This window comes from Lycorma delicatula, chromosome 1 (genome assembly GCF_047948215.1).
Source record: "Lycorma delicatula isolate Av1 chromosome 1, ASM4794821v1, whole genome shotgun sequence".
Lineage (NCBI taxonomy): Eukaryota > Metazoa > Arthropoda > Insecta > Hemiptera > Fulgoridae > Lycorma > Lycorma delicatula.
The window spans coordinates 83,897,910-83,916,799 of NC_134455.1; the positions used below are offsets into that span (position 1 = coordinate 83,897,910).

At 34.3% G+C, this 18,890-nt stretch overlaps 1 protein-coding gene across 7 annotated transcripts in view; it reads left to right on the forward strand.

Annotated features, from left to right (window-relative positions):
* The window catches only part of Asph (Aspartyl beta-hydroxylase), a 156,717-nt gene that overhangs the window by 130,630 nt on the left and 7,197 nt on the right, over window positions 1-18,890 (forward strand). For 6 of the 7 annotated variants that reach the window (XM_075357279.1, XM_075357235.1, XM_075357252.1 and 3 more), the window contains 3 exons: window positions 4,172-4,403; window positions 10,315-10,442; window positions 14,240-14,373. In XM_075357279.1, the coding sequence (XP_075213394.1) occupies window positions 4,172-4,403; window positions 10,315-10,442; window positions 14,240-14,373 (494 nt within the window). Of the gene's footprint in view, window positions 1-4,171; window positions 4,409-10,314; window positions 10,443-14,239; window positions 14,374-18,890 lie in introns of those variants that run through there. The other variant, XR_012755258.1, reaches the window with a different exon arrangement.

An 18,890-nucleotide genomic window follows, 5' to 3' on the forward strand; every position in this document is an offset into this window, starting at 1 on the left:
AGATGGACGAAGCAGGAGCGATATAAAATGCCGAATAGCACAAGCTAAACGAGCCTTCAGTAAGAAATATAAGTTGTTTACATCAAAAATTAATTTAAATATCAGGAAAAGATTTTTGAAAGTGTATGTTTGGAGTGTCGCTTTATATGGAAGTGAAACTTGGACAATCGGAGTATCTGAGAAGAAAAGGTTAGAAGCTTTTGAAATGTGGTGCTATAGGAGAATGTTAAAAATCAGATGGGTGGATAAAGTGACAAATGAGGAGGTATTGCGGCAAATAGATGAAGAAAGAAGCATTTGGAAAAATATAGTTAAAAGAAGAGACAGACTTATAGGCCACATACTAAGGCATCCTGGAATAGTCGCTTTAATTTTGGAAGGACAGGTAGAAGGGAAAAATTGTGTAGGCAGGCCACGTTTGGAATATGTAAAACAAATTGTTAGGGATGTAGGATGTAGAGGGTATACTGAAATGAAACGACTAGCACTAGATAGGGAATCTTGGAGAGCTGCATCAAACCAGTCAAGTGACTGAAGACAAAAAAAAAAAAAGTAGCTCATTAATTTCTAAATCTGAGCACACCCTGAGCAATGTATGTATAAAAGAAATATTTTAAAATAAAATTTAAAAAATCCTGCTGCATTATAATAAAAATATTTGAATTATAAAAATTGTGTTTAACATTTTTTGCTGATTTTATTCAATTTTTCTCTAAAATAGAATAAAATAATGTATTAATTTTCTGTAAGTTATATTTTTATTTGAATGTATAATACTTTATAACACTGCACTTTTGAGTATTCTCTAAAGTTTTGCTCACTAAATAAAGAACTCTCATACTAATATTATAATTTAAGCCAGATAGGCCATCAGTGAACGAAGAAAAGCCAACAACTTCAACATACATGAACACTCACTTAAATGTTGTATAGAGTATATAAAGGAAGTTGTAGATCCACTGAAAATAATATTTTTTTCCTGGAAAACCACATTTTGTTTTCTCAAAATTAAACAGCAGTGCTCTTATGTATAGAGATAGTAGTCATGTATAAAAATTTTATGAAATTTATCTAATTATAAAAAATACTTTAATATAAAAATCTACACTTATTAAAAATTAAATCTTTTTGAATGCCACATAGTAACAACACAAAATATTTGTAACTAGCTCTACTCCATGTATAGTCAATAGAATGAAAAATATCTTGGACTGCAGGATTGTATGTATATGTATTTCATATACATACTCATAATACTAGGTGTACAAAAAGAATATCTAGGTTTTAAAGCTGTTAAATATCTCTTAACGTAGATTTACAGTAATGAATCACAAATAAAATGAAAGAGTATGTAAAGTTTTTCCTTAAAAGTGTTCAATATGAACACTTTTTGTCATGCAGCACACAACCACCTGATAGGAGAGTTCATCCCATACATACTGGAGTATGTTTGGAGTTCATCCAAACATACTTTAACCAGCATGTTTGAAGCAATGAAAGCCACAGCTGGTAGCTAATAGAGGCACTTCCTGAAGGAAAAGAATTAAAAAAGGGGTCAGATCGGATGACCTTGGAGGCCACCACAAAACAAGCTCTGTCAAAAGTAAACCAAGGACACTATAAATGTGTCTTTCAGCTTTTTCACAAAAATGTGTGGAAGAAAAAGCCTGCACTCTGGCAAGACAAGAATTGGGTCCACCATGACAATGCACCAGCTCTTCATATGTTCTCGATGATGGAAATTTTGGCCAAATTTCAAATTCCTGTGCTTTCGCAACCTCCCCTATTCACATGATTTATCCCCTGCCAACTTCTACCTGTTCTGTAAATTGAAATCTTCACTGAATGGGAACTGATTTGTCTCAATTGAAGACATCCAGCAAATACAGAGAAGGGAACACCCTTAAGAAATAAAATTTCCAAGAATGCTTCCAAAAGTAGAAACTGTACAAGTATTTGTATTCTGTAAGAAGGGAACTACTTTGAAGGAGATCCATCACAATAACCTGTAGGTACTGCCATTTTGAAATGACAAGCCTAGTCTTAAATCTTTCCAGTCACACCTTGTATATTGAATAATATTTTGTCATTACTGTAGGTGAAGGAAACGGTACAAAAATACATATTTAATATAAAAGTGTGTGGGCAAAGACCTATTGGCAGATGCTCTTGAGACTAAAAATGGCCGCACAGATGTGCATGACGAAGAGCAGAGTGGCAGGCCCAGTATTCAGACTGATGAAGTCATTGAACAAGTGAACCAAAAACTGCGATGTGATCAGCAACTGATGATTAGTGCTTTGGTTGATGAATTTCTGCATGTTGGACGCACCTCTATGTACACATAAAAGTTCAGATATCACAAATTGTGTGCAAGGTGGGTACCGAAAATGCTCACTGATCAACACGAAGAACAAAGAATATGCAGTGGACAAGTGTTTTTGGACCGCTATCATCAAGATGGAGATGATTTGTTTTCCCACATTGTTTTGGGCGACGAGACATGAATATCCTACACCATCGCAACAAGAATAGAAATAACAATCATTGCAGTGGTGCCATTCAAGTTCCCCAAAACCAAAAAAGTTTAACCAATCTCCGAACTCGATTCGAAAAATGTTAGCTATCATTTTTTGGGACGAAAAGGGTGTCATTTTGGTTGATTTTATTGAATGTGGATCAACAATTATAGTTGGCATGTACTACGAAATGCTCACCAAACTGAGATGTATGATCCAAAATCGACAACACGGGAAACTGTCGTCCGGTGTAATCCTCCTTCATGATAATGTACATCCTCACATCACTACTTTAACCAAGAAGATTCAAGATCTTTATTTGGAACTTTGTGACCACCTTCATATAGTCCTGACCTTGCACCTAGCAACTACTTCCTCTTGCATTTGAAAAAGTGGTGGACAATGGTTTGAAAACGACAAGGAACTCAAAACTGCCATTGTCAACTGGTTCAATTCCCAGGTGGTGAACTTCTATGCAGAGGTGTTAAATAAACTGGTGCAGCATTATGAAAAGTGCTTAGAACTGAATGGCGATTATATGCAAAAGTGAAGTAGACATGTAGTAAACTAAAACTGTAAGTATAAAAACCTTTTCTCATGAGTTAATTTTTTGTTAATGGCCAGATAGTGGCAATTTTTTTTAATGCAATGGTGGCCTCAGGATGGATTGACCAGTGCTTTATACGGGTTACTGCTAAAACTGCAAGGTCATTATGCATCTTCAGTGCCGCATCTTAAATTAGGGATCAGTTCAAATTAAAATGACACTCAGGAAAGCAACTTCTTTCATCTGGGAGATGCTCTTTTACGCATCGGTCAACCTGAGGAAGCGATGAAAGTGTGTTTGTATATATATATATATAAATTGATTCTATGGAGAAATAATTCCTAAAAGGATTATCACATTATGTTATGAATATGCCTCTTAATCTAATAAATGCCAATTATTTTGATTAATGTTATATCTCTGCAATTTTCATCCAAAGAGTTTATACAGCATTTATAAAACCCTGATAATATTTTGAACAAAAATGTAGATTGAACAATCAGTTTTTTCATTTAATATTTTATTTGAATTAGTAAATCATAAGAATAATTTATTTACAGTTATAGTGCTTTCAGTTGTCAAAATATTTTATTCCTTTTTTTTTTTTACTCTCATTCAATAGTTTTTGCAAAAGTAATATATACTCTTTTTATATAAGTAATAAATAATCAAACATATCATATTGCTTAATGATCATCAAGATAAAATACATTTAACTACTGTAAAGCATATCCATCAAAAAGACACTATATTTAAGAAAATATTCACAAGAGGAGTTATAGGCACTGTTACAGCATGACAGGTATGCTGCAGTATGGCAACAAGCACCATATGCATGTAGAAGTCAAATTGAAAAAATATTCCAGAGGGTTGTTTGCTGTATAAGATTTTAATTTATTATGGTAAAAAACAAGGTGGAAAACTAAAAAGCTAATGTTATATAATGGTAAATTAAAAGTGATGAAGTTATTCACTCTGTAAACGTTCCTGTTCAGTCTGGTTGTATGTATTTTAACCATATTATACTTATGCTTCTTGTGGCTGTAAATTAAATGTAGTGTAATGCTCATTTGTTGCTGTGCTTGGTATGTATGGGTGCGTGCAGGTTACAAGATGCTAAGATGGTATTAGAAACAAGTCTGCAACGATGGCCTCAGGATGGATTGACCAATGCTTTATACGGGTTACTGCTAAAACTGCAAGGTCATTATGCATCTTCAGTGCCACATCTTAAATTAGGGATCAGTTCAAATGAAAATGGCACTCAGGAAAGCAACTTCTTCTTTCATCTGGGAGATGCTCTTTTACGCATCGGTCAACCTGAGGAAGCGATGAAAGTAGTGTTTGTATTTTTGTAATCTTTATAAATTTATCTGCTTTCTTCAGTTTTTGCATGCAATTTGAAGCTGTGTATTGTAAGTGGTAGTATATATATATATACATATATATATATATATATATGGTATATATATAAATTGATATTATGGAGAAATAATTCCTAAGAAGATTATCACATTACATATTTTACTTTTAATATGATGAAAATGTTTAACTCATTGTAATATTTCATTCTTCTAAAACTGCTATATTCTATGTTAATAATTATTTATTTTATGTACATTCATAAAATTTAGCTGATACATATCTCAGACCCTAGATTGGAATTTTGTGCGGGCCTAATAGTAACAAGAGTCTCTAGCTCATCCAACTGACAGAGCCCCTCTCCACTCAACTGAGAGCAAGAAAAAAACCAGCTCTCCCACCAACTATCAGTGGGTATTTCAGAACAAACACAAAATTGAATGAGGGTGTAAATTACTGTGAAATAAAAATCTAATATATTTAATATATATTAATTATGCAACAGATATTCCAAAATTGGCAGTCTATTGGTAGTAAAAAATTAAACAGATTATACTGTATTCACAAGTTACCTAAGTGTGAATATTACTTGTCATATTTAGAATAATAAATTAAAAAGCCTGTCTTTAAGTAAGCCTTTAATGATTGTAGAGGGGGACCACCATTGTCTTGCAGAAGAAACCATCTTCATGAGCATCATGCACTATTTGTTTTGGATAAACAGTAAATTTCTGGTATTATTGTGATCCCAGGTCCATGAGTTTGAATATTCTTCCATTATTTCAATCTGAACACCTTTCCAAATTTCCAGCACCATTTTCTCATGGCACTCTCACTCATATCATTATTACACTGAAAACAATATGAATAATCATCAGTGGTTTTCATGGGTACTGAGTTCTTCCATTTGCAAAAACCAAATCATTCCATACTCACTCACACAGCAGTTGCAATAATGACTGCTTCTATGTTTTATCAACCATTGTTTTACTAGCTCTATATAGAATGACTGGCTGTGTGCATATAATAAAATTGTAGATTGTTGTGAGCTATTGTGCTAGCACCGATTTATGACAACTGATTTATTCTCAGTAGTCAAACAGAAGTCAATTGTGAATTTGTATGATTTATTCAAATGTAAACTGTTTTGTAATTGTATTGTATTTTGTATTCAGTCTTTTTTATTGTATTTTTAAATAAATCTTTTAAATATTGAAAGTACTGTAACAGATTATATTCAGTGATTAGTGTATGTTTGAAATTTGTAGCTTAATTAGTGGAATCAATTATGACTTTGATAACTTAGCTACTAGAGACACCAGTCATTGTTGCTTTTTCTGAAATTAATGTTATGTACTCTTCTGTGAACACAGTGAAGATATTTTAGAGGTGAATATTACCTGAATTTCAGTGGATTTAAAAGCTGATTTACAAAATATACCATTGACTCAGTGAAGAAAGCAACAGGAAATTACTTAAATCCTCACTTTCCATAGTAAAATATCACAGGGAATGGTTTTTTCGTGATTGTAGCTTTATCCAACAATGACATATACAAGCAATGTCCAAAAATGATATTTCAACTCTTACAGTTGTGGCACTTTTACATATGTGAATTAATGCAGTGTAATAATTTCTTATAACTGGAATGGTTTACATCAGCGTTTCTTAACTTTCAGTATTTGCGACCCAGTTTTCAATAATAATTTTCATTGTGTCCTCCCTGTCAAACAATAATAATGTATTTTAATTTTAAGTATTTTAACACTAAAACTATGCTATGACCTGAATTACAAACCTTACAAATTACAAAGAGTAAGTAAATTTGTTGATATTTGGCAACACCAATCCGCTGCATTGACAAATCCAGAATCGATGCCTCTCTATTGCTCTCTGTCTTATGTCCATCGGACATTCTTGCAGCTTCGTGAGTAGTTCCAATTTGTCTCAAACATTCTGGAATGTATGCGCAAACGTGTATAAATGCTGCACCTCGTTCAATTCCAGCCAGTCTCAGTCTTGCATCTTAATTGCAATTCACGGTATTAAATATTCATGGTAGTAGATTTATAGAGAATCTTGGACAAATTTTTAAGTGACTAAAATACATTAGATGATAGTGAAGCATCAAGTGCACAGACGAGCATGGTTCCAAAAATAAAATCAATAAAATATTCTCAAGAATACTTCAGTTTTGGGTTTACCAGTGTTGAAATAAATGAAGAAGAAGGCCCCTGTGTGTCATTTGCTCAAATATTTTGGCAGCAAATAGCATGAAACCTATTAAACAACATTTGGAAACGCTTCATAGTCAGTACATTAACAAACCACGAGAATTATTAAAATTAAAATCATATGAAAAGCAAACATCATTCTTAAAAAAAACTTTGTAAATGAAAAGCTTTACTTGCCTCTGACAAAGTTTCATATAAAAAAGCTTCTCACCATTGGTGAAGAGCTTATTTTGCCAGCTCCAGTTGAGATTGTAGAAACTATGTTGGGGATAATTTTGCCAAACAATTGTAGTCCATACCTCTATCAAATGCTACTGTTACCCGTCGAAGTGGTGATATTGCTGAAGATGTAGAGCATCATTTCAGGAAGTTGCGTGACAAATTGTTTTTAATTCAACTTGATGAGGCAACAGATAGCAATAAAGATGTTCATTTCATTGCCTATATTCAATTTTGTGATGATGTCAGCAGCAGACAAACTACTTTTCTGCTGCAAACCAATAGAACTCAAAGGAACAGCACTTGCATTATTCTCTAACTTAAATGATTTTATAAATGAGGTAAATATAAACTGGAAAAATTGTGTCAGAATATGCACCAATGGTGCTCATTCAATGTCTAAAACATTCCAAAGTGTACAAGCTCTTGTTAAAGATAAATCTCCACAGTGTGTCTGGACACTGCATGAACCACAGATAAGCTCTGGCTTCCAAAGAAATGAGTCCTAGTCTTAATATTTTGTTAATGATGGTTGTAACCATAGGAAATTGTATAAAAATTGAGACCCCTAGAATCAAGAATCTTTTCTGCACTTTTTAAAGAAATGCAGTACATTCAGCATTACTATTTTATTGCGAGGCAAGATGGTTATCACATGGGAACGTGTATTTGCAACGTGTATATGAATTAAGAGATGAATCACCATTTTTCTAGAAAAGGAAAACCAAGTGGAAGCCAAGAAGTTTTGTGATGGTTTGATGGAATTGAGCTGCTTGGTCAATATATTCGAGAAATTAAATACCTTGAATCTCCAACTCCAAGGAGCAAATACATATATGTTGAATACAAGTCATAAAGTTAATGCTTTTTGTAGAAAATTGGAATTTTGGACCAAAAATTTAAAGCAAAAAAACCTAGAAATGTCTGCAAATGTGGATGAATGTGTTAAAATTTACAAGGCTGAAGAATATGTGAAAGTTGTTTTTGTAACCATTGAAAATCATTTAGCCATGCTGGCAAAAAATTTTCTTAATGACGTCAACTTGGTAGCAAGTTACGAGTGGGTTAGGAATCCATCGGGTTCTCAACTGCCGAAGAAGAAATCTTCATAGACTTCATGGTAAGTAGTGGCAAAATCAAAAGCCAATTTAGTAATAAATCACTCTTTGAATTTTGGGCAGGAATAGATGATGAGTTTTCTGCACTGAAAACAAGAGCATTTCATATACTATTACCATTGTCAACATCCTGCCTTTGTGAAACCAGATTTTCTACAGTTGCTGCTTTGAATACAAAATATAGATCTCAGCTAAATATAGAAAACGAACTCAGAGTGTCTGTTTCTTGTATTAAATCTTTGAAAAACTTTGCTCTGCAAGACAGGCCCAAGCAAGTCATTAATAATTATTAAACTTGTTTTTGATTTAGTATTGTTAAGTTAATTATTAAATACAATTTGCAGTACTAATACAATCCTATTCATAAGTGTATTATATCAGAGTAAATGTGTATTTTATTATTAATTATGTCAGAATGTATTTTGTTTCGCTTTCCTTTCATTAAATTTATACATTTTTTTAATAATATTTTCTTTTCAATATGCTCGCACTTCTCATTTAGTATTATCACGCCCCTCTAGGGCGGGTGGGAGGGGCATGTCCCTCAGTTTGAGAAACACTGGTTTTCATGGTTTTTTACTTGAAATTTATGCCCTCTTTTATTGTTTTATATTTTGTTAAAAATTTTATTTAATTATGTTTAGATTTTGAGTCTTTCCCATTAAAAAAGTGTTTTGAAACTTTTATATCATTAGTTTTCATAAACAGAATTTCACTGAAAAATTGTTTGGAGATATTTTTTTCTGCCCCCAATCCCCTAAGACACTTCTGTAGACTTGGTTTTTTTTTAGTCAATATTATATAGAATGTTTTATAGAAAAACTACTCAACTTTTCTGAATTGAAACCAATTGTTTTTATTTATGACATGGAAATATCTCATTGATTGTATTTGTTTATGTACAACTCTTTTAGTTTTCTTTTGTGATGTAAATAAAGAAATTTTAAAACAAATCTTACTGACATCAAGAAATGCTAAAATTAAAAAAAAATGTTAATATGCAATTAAGTAAGCAAAATATTTAAAATGCATGTTAGTATAAGGTTGGATCAAAAGCATCTGACCTTGGCTCATAATAACAAAAATATGTAACCTGTTTAGTTCAATAACTCATCCTCTTCAAAGTAGGCCCGTTCTGATGTAACACACTTATCCCAGCAACATTTTCATTATTGGAAGCATTCTTCGGAGTCATTTTCAGTTAGCACCATAAGTTATCTGTCTTCAAATCTCATTCCTTTAAGTGGAATTTTAAGCTTAGGAAAGAGCCAAAAATCACAGGGAGTCAAGTCTGGTGAGTGGAGAGCCTGCAAAGTAGTTTGATCCCATGTTTTGCCAAGAATCTCTGGACAAGTTATGATGCATAGATTGAATGTTGTTGCAATGAATTTTTCAATCATCATTTTCCCAAAGCTTTAGTCTCTTGTGTGAAAAGCTTCTCTTAGCCAATGAAGAATATTTATATAGTACTCTTAATTGACAGTTTGTCCTTGAACCGCACACTCATGATAAACCATGGTGTGATAATCAAAAAAGACATTTAGCATGACCTTCACATTTCTTCGTATTGCCTGGCTTTCTTTTGCCGTGGAGAACTTTGTGTTCTCCAATGGGATGACTGTGCAATTATCTCAGGGTCATAGCCACAGACCCACATTTCATCTCCAGTTATTATTTTTTTCATAAAATCAGTATCAGTATTAACATATTCTAGCACGTCTTGTGCAATTTTTTGCAGTTGGTGCACCTTTTGTTCATAAGTGATAAGTTTTGGGACAAATTTGATGCTACGTGCTGCATCCCAAGATCTTTCATTAAAATCAACTGCACTAGCTAAATGAGATTCCTACTTCGTTTTCAAGCTCTCTAATTATTATTTAACAACCATTCATCACCATCTATCAAATTTGGTTAATTTTTTTGGATCTTTGCTTGTAGAAGATCTGCCCGAGTATTTGCCTCTTTCGACAGACATGTAACTATATAGATACAAATTCTTCATATCAAATTAAAACATTTTATGGTTCATAGTGCATTGTTTGTTTTTTGAAATCGTCCTTACTAATCATAATGTCCAAGAATAAATGTGAAATTCGGTTAAATTATCCATGAATCACCAAATGAAGGAAACTTTAATTATAAATATATGGAACATTATAAGAAATATAAACAGAAATATTGAATGATATTTATACTCTTACAATAAACATCAAAACAGAATAGAATTAAAAATTATCAAAACTAGATTAACCAACCTTTTTAACTCAATTGCAAAATTTAAATTGTTTTTATACCTGAAAATTGTAATTTTTCAGGTTTATGAAGAAGGTACAGCAAAAGGATTTTTTAAATCCAAATATCAGCGTTCATTGTATAATGTTGATAGGTTAACATCAAGACCATGGTGGACTCATGAACAGACTACTTATCAGGACTTTTTTCGGTATGTTTATTATTTTTTTTTCAGGAAGTTTCATTGTAAACCTTAATTACTTCAGAATGGTGTAATATAAATTGTATGAAAAGACAGTCTTTTTGTTCATATAATAGCCAGGAATTAATGTACAGAAAGAATTAAACTGTATAAATACCAACAAATTAGAAAATTGTATTACAAGAACACATACTTTTGTTTAATCTTTGTATCTGGCCAATTATTCTAACATATTGTAACTAACTGCTCTTTACTCTATCCAAAACATCTTGCCTTGTAAGTAATGAACTATTTTACTCTCTTAGGAGTACAATAATCTTGCTTTTTTTTATTACAGTTATTAATTTTTTATTCAATTATTATGCTTTACAAAAATAAATTTTACGCAGGTGAAAAATTAATAGGTAGAATAACATCTTTACTTGCTAAGATTTGGGAAAAGTAGGAGATTGAATTTTGAGGGTTATTCAGTGTTTAAAGAGACAAATGACTGCAGAAAAATTATTTATTTAGTGAAATAAAACTAACACAACTTTGTACATAATCCCCAGCCTACATTTAGGCACTTGTCCACCTTTTTGAATGATTTCTTATTCCAGTGAAAAAAAATTGTTCATTTCAGTTTCTGAGACATTCTTGAACCACTCATTGTTGCCAAACTCTGTACCACATAAAAATTCTGAGAAGACCAAACAAAAAAAATCTGATATCGGGTAATTGGAACACGAATATCATAACACTTCCAGACCTGATTTTTGAATGGCTTCCAGTTCTTTTGAATAGTATGAGGGGGGGGGCATTATTGTGCAGAAGAATTAAGCCTTTTAAGAAAGAATCAGAACAGTTTCTTCTTGTAGTACATTACACTCTATTTTCTTTCACAATAATATTCACAGTTACACAATATTTCTTCCAAATCTTAATAAATTAACCTTTGCAGTCCCAAAACTCAATTAGCATCACTTTGCCGGCTGAAGTAAAGATTTTGAATTTTTTCCTGGTGGGCAAACTCGCATGTTTCCATTCCATACTGTGATGTTTGAACTCTGGATCAAAATGACGAATTCTGTTTTCATCAAAAGTTATGCAACCTAAAAAAGCATTACCTTCCACTAATATCTGTCATTTAAGTTCTATTCAAATGTGGATTCTGGGGGTCATGATTTTTGTGTCAGCAAATAAGTTTCTTGTAGTAATACATCTTATGGATAATGGAATGTATACTGCCAGACAGTGCCAATACTTACACTACAGATTTTAGCCATTTCCCAAATTGTTTATGAATCTGTCCTTGTGAATAAGAAAAAGACCCTCATTCAATTTTGCAAAGCATTTCAAAACTTCCTCCAGTGTTCTGGTGACGAAAATCAATGATATTTTTTCCACCCGATAAAACTGTTTAATCTACTTATAAAAATTTGCATAGTTAATAAACTTTTTACTGCACTGTTTTAAAATCTGTGAGTGAGAATTTCAACCAGTTTCATACCTTTCAAATATAAAAATCTTATAGCATGCTGTTCTTCAATAGTACACAATTTAAGCAGAGACAGCCTTTAGAAATAAACAAAAGAGATTATAATAATGGAAATTCTTTATGAACAGCTGGTATTTTTTGTTAGGAGTGCCTGAATGTCAGGCAGTTTCAGTTTATTCTATTGAATAATTTTGGTAACAAATGTAAACCTAACTTTACTATAAATTTATTAAATGAAATTTGTGTATATAAAGTAATTTGCATGTTATAATTTCTTTGTTTGATGTATTATTGACTCCAAAAATGTTTTTCTTCATATTAATAACAGCAACAGTAAGTGTAAATTTATTAATTAAATTTAGTATGTTTGATAAGTTAATGTGTTTGAAAACTAGTAAAATTACTTCACAGATAAAAGAAATTAATTTCTTTTTATCTTATGTAGTTTGCTGCAAAATGTTCATTAGTAAGATAATAAAATAAGTTAAAGAATATTTTGTGAATAATAAAGTTATTTATCTACTAAATAAAAAACAATAAATGACTTAAGTAGAACCAAATCCATTCACACATTTTTAATTATCTTGACCTTAATCTTATCTTGACCTGTCAATATAGTGCTGGAATGTATCTTGCCCACTAACAACAACAGATTATTGTATTTTTAAATTTTTCTGTTGATATAAAATGAAATTAATAACTTCAAACATCTTTGTGAATGGCTTTAAATGAAGCTATGATTACGTTATCATGATCAAGGCTTATTATAGTTCTCAATTAAATGTGGTTGCATTTTCTATTGTGCAGAATTTTTTTACAAAATAAAAAATTGTACACAGTTTCTTTACAATTACTTCATTAATTAGTTAATCCTTTTCTTTATTTCCTTATTCGGGATTAATAGTTCTGTGGGGTTAGAATTTCCTCATACTAAATAATTTACAAACTATGACAGTCCGTAGAACTATCCTGATTGATTAATGTCTTAACAGGTAAGAAGGAGTTTGAAAAAGAAAATTTATATCAGTTTTCTTAAGTATCTCTTCCATCCTAATTCCCCCTCCACTGTATTTATTTATAAGTTATTTCTACAGGTTTATTATATTACTTTTCACTTTATTAGTATTCAAATTGTTTAAATTAATTTTAAATATTACAATAATCCTGTTGTTGGAGTACTACTGCCCATTAGTGCATAACTTCCCAGAAGAAAAGTTAATAATGTAAAACCTGGTTTTTTTTGTTTTTTTTTTGCCTTCAGTCATTTGACTGGTTTGATGCAGCTCTCCAAGATTCCCTATCTAGTGCTAGTCGTTTCATTTCAGTATACCCTCTACATCCTACATCCCTAACAATTTGTTTTACATATTCCAAACGTGGCCTGCCTACACAATTTTTCCCTTCTACCTGTCCTTCCAATATTAAAGCGACTATTCCAGGATGCCTTAGTATGTGGCCTATAAGTCTGTCTCTTCTTTTAACTATATTTTTCCAAATGCTTCTTTCTTCATCTATTTGCCGCAATACCTCTTCATTTGTCACTTTATCCACCCATCTGGTTTTTAACATTCTCCTATAGCACCACATTTCAAAAGCTTCTAATCTTTTCTTCTCAGATACTCCGATTGTCCAAGTTTCACTTCCATATAAAGCGACACTATTTTACCTCCGGAATATTTTACCAAGGAAGGCGCCTCCATTATTGTTGTGTGAAAATGCAGAGAGCCACATTTTTCTTGGAAAAAAAAATAGCTGTAGTTTTCCATTGCTTTCAGCTGGTTTTTTTATATTTTATTAATGCTGTCAACAGTTTTTCTCCTTGAAACCAGGTAAAACTGCAAATTAAACCACTACTTTACATAATGCAGATGTACAAGAAATTGTATGGAAGTTGGTTGTTCATCTGTTTCTTTAGATAAAGGAAAAGAGAATAATGTCAGTTATACAACTATTATCATGACTGAACATGATGAATTAATCTAAAAAGCATTTACATCCATTGATTATTTATTAGTACATGTAGTACCTAGTAAGAGCTGTGCTTTTGTTAGCATGTTCTTAGAAATGTTAATTCTGCCTCTACAACTGAAACAATCATGTTTTCAATGGTTTCCTTTATGTATCTAATCCCTTTGCCATTAACATTGATATAACAATGTTGTGAATATGTATGAGTGAATGTATGTATGCATTTATGTGTTTAAATTCAAGATATGTTGATTCTTTTTCTCATTTATGTTTTATTGTACATATTTGTATAAATTCATCAGATTCCATTCTTGATATTGTTCGTACTTATTGTACATTTTCTATCTTTATTCTTTTTTAGAAATCTTGAAAAGAATTGGGAGGCGATAAGAAACGAAGGGCTTGCAGCATTAAAAACTAAAAGAGGTTTTTTAAATGAGTCTGAGAGCTTAAGAAAAGTTGGTGATTGGAAACAATTTGAAATTTTTGCCAGAGGTTTGTAAAATGTTTTCTACTACATCATTCTTTTTAATACCAAATATATAACAATTTTCCACTCGTTCTTGTGGCCATTTTCACCCATGATAACAATGTTCTCACTATGGAATCAGCTGCTCTCATTACTAGTAGGTTTGTTTTTTATTTAATCAGGCAGACATATATTTAGAATTTGGTTGGCAGTCTTTAGATTAGAATCATGTCTGTTGATTAACAATATTACTGCTCTGTTGTGTGTGTGTGTGTGTGTGTGTGTGTGTGTGTGTGTGTGTGTGTGTGTGTGTGTGTGTGTGTGTGTGTGTGTGTGTGTGTGTGTGTGTGTGTGTGTGTGTGTGTGTGTGTGTGTGTGTGTGTGTGTGTGTGTGTGTGTGTGTGTGTGTGTGTGTGTGTGTGTGTGTGTGTGTGTGTGTTAATAAATCTCATAATAATGTTCAAGTGCTTTATAAGGTTCTTAGCATGCATGCATGTAAAGAATATCAAGGTTGTTCTGTTGTTAACATCAAGGTCAATGGAATGTTATTCAAATTCAATACACCTTTTTGACCAAATTCTAAATCTGAGTTTGTTTAACTAAAAAAGAAACCTGCCAGAAAAAGATCAGTTAATACCAGCATAAAAATTACAGCACGTATCATTGAAGGTTAAGCAAAATTAACTGAAACATTATGACAAGCTTTTAACAATGTTATATTTTTGAATTTTTATTCAGTTTGTTATTAAAAAAATTATAAGTTTTAATTAATTTCTATTACCATCATTGTCAAGAAGATATCTTTGTCAACCAAATATTTTACTTTTTGGTAAATCACTTTAACTATTAAAGTGACTAGCATACTTTTTATGCTAGCATTTAACTAGCATACTTTTATGCTAGTTAAATGATAGATCATTTATTATTTACATTTTTCAATTAATGTAATTGCTCATAAAGTCAAAAACTATTCAAAAGTAATCTTATTAAAATTTTTATTTATTCCTGATAGTTGTGAACAAAAGGAGGTTGAGTAACTAGGAAATGCAGCCATATATAGCTTTTGGGCAAGATCAATCAACTTTCTTCTACATTGATCATTCTTCTTCTGGTTGATCATTTCTTTATTTCTTTCTTTTATTTTATATATTTGGTATTCTGCAATTTTAATTATGTTGCATATTAATTTGTAATCGAGTTTTTATTTTTTCTTCTGACAGGTATGAACTTGTAGTTTGATTCCATGTTAAATTCAATTACCTCGCAATTTGTACAATTCTTGGGAGTGTAGAAGAGAGTTAATTTATCTAGCACAAAGACTACATTTCCTAGTTATCCAACCCCTTGTTCATGACTTTGTGTGTAACCAATGATACTGACATGCAATTTAGCTGTACTCTCTAAATCTATGCTTGAAGTGTAGTCAAGCATACCCAGATTTAGAATTTCCCCGCAGGTGAGGTCTCATCCTTTGGGACCTTGGGGGCTGACGTTCCCACGGCCCTAGCCCCAGCACCCTTTCTTCCACTACACATTGGGCTGCTGGACACACCATACATACATGATACACTGACAACACTACACATATACAGCAATTACCCTTCCTTAAAAACTTTACATGCAGTGCTGTTGCGGCATTTTCCGATCTGCAACTGTAACCCAAGGTCGTGTTGATGGCTGGATGGCTCCGCGTAGTAAGTCTTGAATGATGTTCTCTGGGCACCAGAGCAAACTCAGTTGTATTGTAGCCCAACCCCCAGTACATATGCGCTCTGCTGGGGTGGTTCTTTATTTCACCGGTACTCGTGGGAACACAAATACAGAATTCACAAATAACTCGTATGATGATTGGTGGTCCATCTAAAAATACCACCAAAAAGATGGAAAAGAAGGAAGTTGTGGAACCACAAGAGCAGTTCCATCGCCAGGATTAGAGAGACAGAGGAGGCCCCCTAGGACCTTCAAAAACAAAGAAGAAAAGACACTGAAAGAACAATCAACAAACAAGAACCCAAAAACTGGACGAAAAGCGCCGACTAGGACACAGACCAGTGTGTCAACCTACTCGGAGGTAGCGACAAAAAAGGCGGATAGTGGAGAATCAGATAACTGTAGTGTTGGTGATCTTGTTGTAGTGTTTTTAAGTTTATCTACCATAATCTTTACATTCATATTGCCAGTGAAGACCTGAAAGAAGTAATACACAGGAAATGGCCTGCTCAGTCATTCAACTGTACGAAGCTGGTGAGCCACTTAACCGCCCTCAAGGAAAATACAGGCAGGTTGTTTGTGATGGACTCACTTGGAGTAGGAAAAGACAAAATGGCTGAACAGGTAGGTAAATGGGCCCCAAGCACCAGAAAGTGGCTGGAATGACATACGCCTAAACCTGGTATGATAGTAAAGGACATGTCTGGCGCCTTGATCTTGGGAGAAGATGAAGTGGAGGAAAGAATGGGTATGACTTTGTATGTATGAGCTTTCAAGGAATGATGGAAGTGGTCACGCTAAAGAATGTAGTAGGTGACAGGGTTTGGAAAACAATGGAGTTTTGGGCCCGACGAAAAGACTGTGACGTTAATATCTGCCCTTTGGGGAATGCACCCAAGAAACAGGAATCAGAAAGACAGAACGCATCGACAATGGTTCTGCGCAGAGAGAGAGTGCTACCTATGCAGAATTGCTCAGAACTGTAAAAGCAACGGTAAGCAAAGAAATGGCAAGTAGCATTCTCTCTGTGAGACAAGAGTGAGAGCAGAGTGTAGGGCTCCCGCAAAATGTCTGAATTGTGAAGAAGGCGGCCACTGGACGGACAGCCAGGTGTGCAATAGCCACCAATGAAATGCATACAGCTTAACATCAATAGATGTGCGGCTGCCCAGGATCTCCTGTGGCAATCTGCATTGGCACTGGCTGATTTTGTAATAGTTGCGGAGCCCAACAAACACATGATGGAGAATGGTCCCTGGTTGGTGGATCGCAAATGTGATGCAGCGATTGGTACGCTATCTGAAAGATACGCAGTGGAATGCACCATTGCCAAGAGAGGCTTTGTGGCCGTGGTGCTTACGTACAGATATTGGTTAGTGCTTATGTCTTTCCCAATAGTAGGGAACAAGAAGGAAGACAATATTGGCCGGGGACTTTAACGCCAAATGTGTGGAGTCGAATGGTGTGCAGTCCATGGCGAGAGGGTATGACTTGGCGGCTCTTTTGTCATCACTGGGGATGGTGGTAGCCAACTTACCTGCTGTCCCAATGTTTATGGGTAGAGGGAATAGGTTAGTCCTTGACATTACAGCAGTCTCGGAGGGACTGGCCCTGATGGTGGAAAAGTGGGAGATAAGCAAATGTGAATTCGGCAGTGACCACAGAGCAATTGTCTTTGTGGTCGCTGACGAACAACTGCACCACCAGCCCTCTTATCAGTCATGGAGACCCAACGATTGCACAGATGCAGCAAATAGTTGATGTAACGGCTCAGGAGGTTGGCGACAACTAGGCTCTTAACCCTGATGACCTCATGGATGTGTTGAAAGAAATGTACAGGCAGGCCATGCAAACAAATCAGCGGCCACGAAGAAATGTGTACTGGTGGTCAGTCAAAATATCATTGGTTAGAAGAGAGGCTCTAGCCAAAAGGAGATCTTTGATGAAAGCTAGAAGAAGAAACAATATAACATCTGAAAGGTTTGACAAACTTCAGGAAGAGTAGAAGATTCTGAAGCGCCAACTGCACGTTGCAAAATGGCTGGCCAAGAAGCGTGGGAGAAGCTCGTTGGGGAACTGGATGCGGACCCCTGGGGGAGAGCATATCAAATAATAATGAAGAAGTTTTGGGGTAGGCGCCTCCCCAAGCTGTCCGTGGACAGACCCAGCAAATAGTGCTAACACTCTGAGGTCAGAGAAAGGGACTGGGAGGAGATCGATCACAGTCATGCGCTCCGCTTCTCAGTAGATGAGATGAAGTGGGTGGCGTTAAGGATGAATGCAAAGAAGAGTCCAGGCCCGGATGGGGTGCCTGCTGCATTGGTACAATGTCTGGTCGCACGGCATCTGGGACTGATGCTTTATGTTCTAAACAACACACTGGAGAAAGGCGACTTCCCTAGATGTTGGAAGGAGGTGTGGCTTATTAGGAGACCAAATACAGGTTAATATGCCTCCTGAATAATATGGAAAAAATGTACAAGCATATGATAGCCGAACGCATAAAAGAAGAACTCGTAGTGGTGGGAGGACTCTCCCCACAGCAGTTTGGCTTTACCAAAGGGAAGTCGACCATCGACGCGATCAGGTATGTGACTGACTGAACAAGGGAGTGTGGTGCAGGTAGTTGGAGAAGGCGGAGGATCCCGTTGGCGGCCTTCTTAGATATCTACGCATTTAACAGCGTCCTCTGGGGTGTCATACTGATGGCACTGCGTGAGAAAGTCATCAGTGCCTCACTTCTGTCGATCATCAACACTTATTTGAAGGACAGAAATGTGCTGGTGAGCACTGAAGAGGGTGTCGAGAGTTTTGAGATGTATGGGGGAGTGCC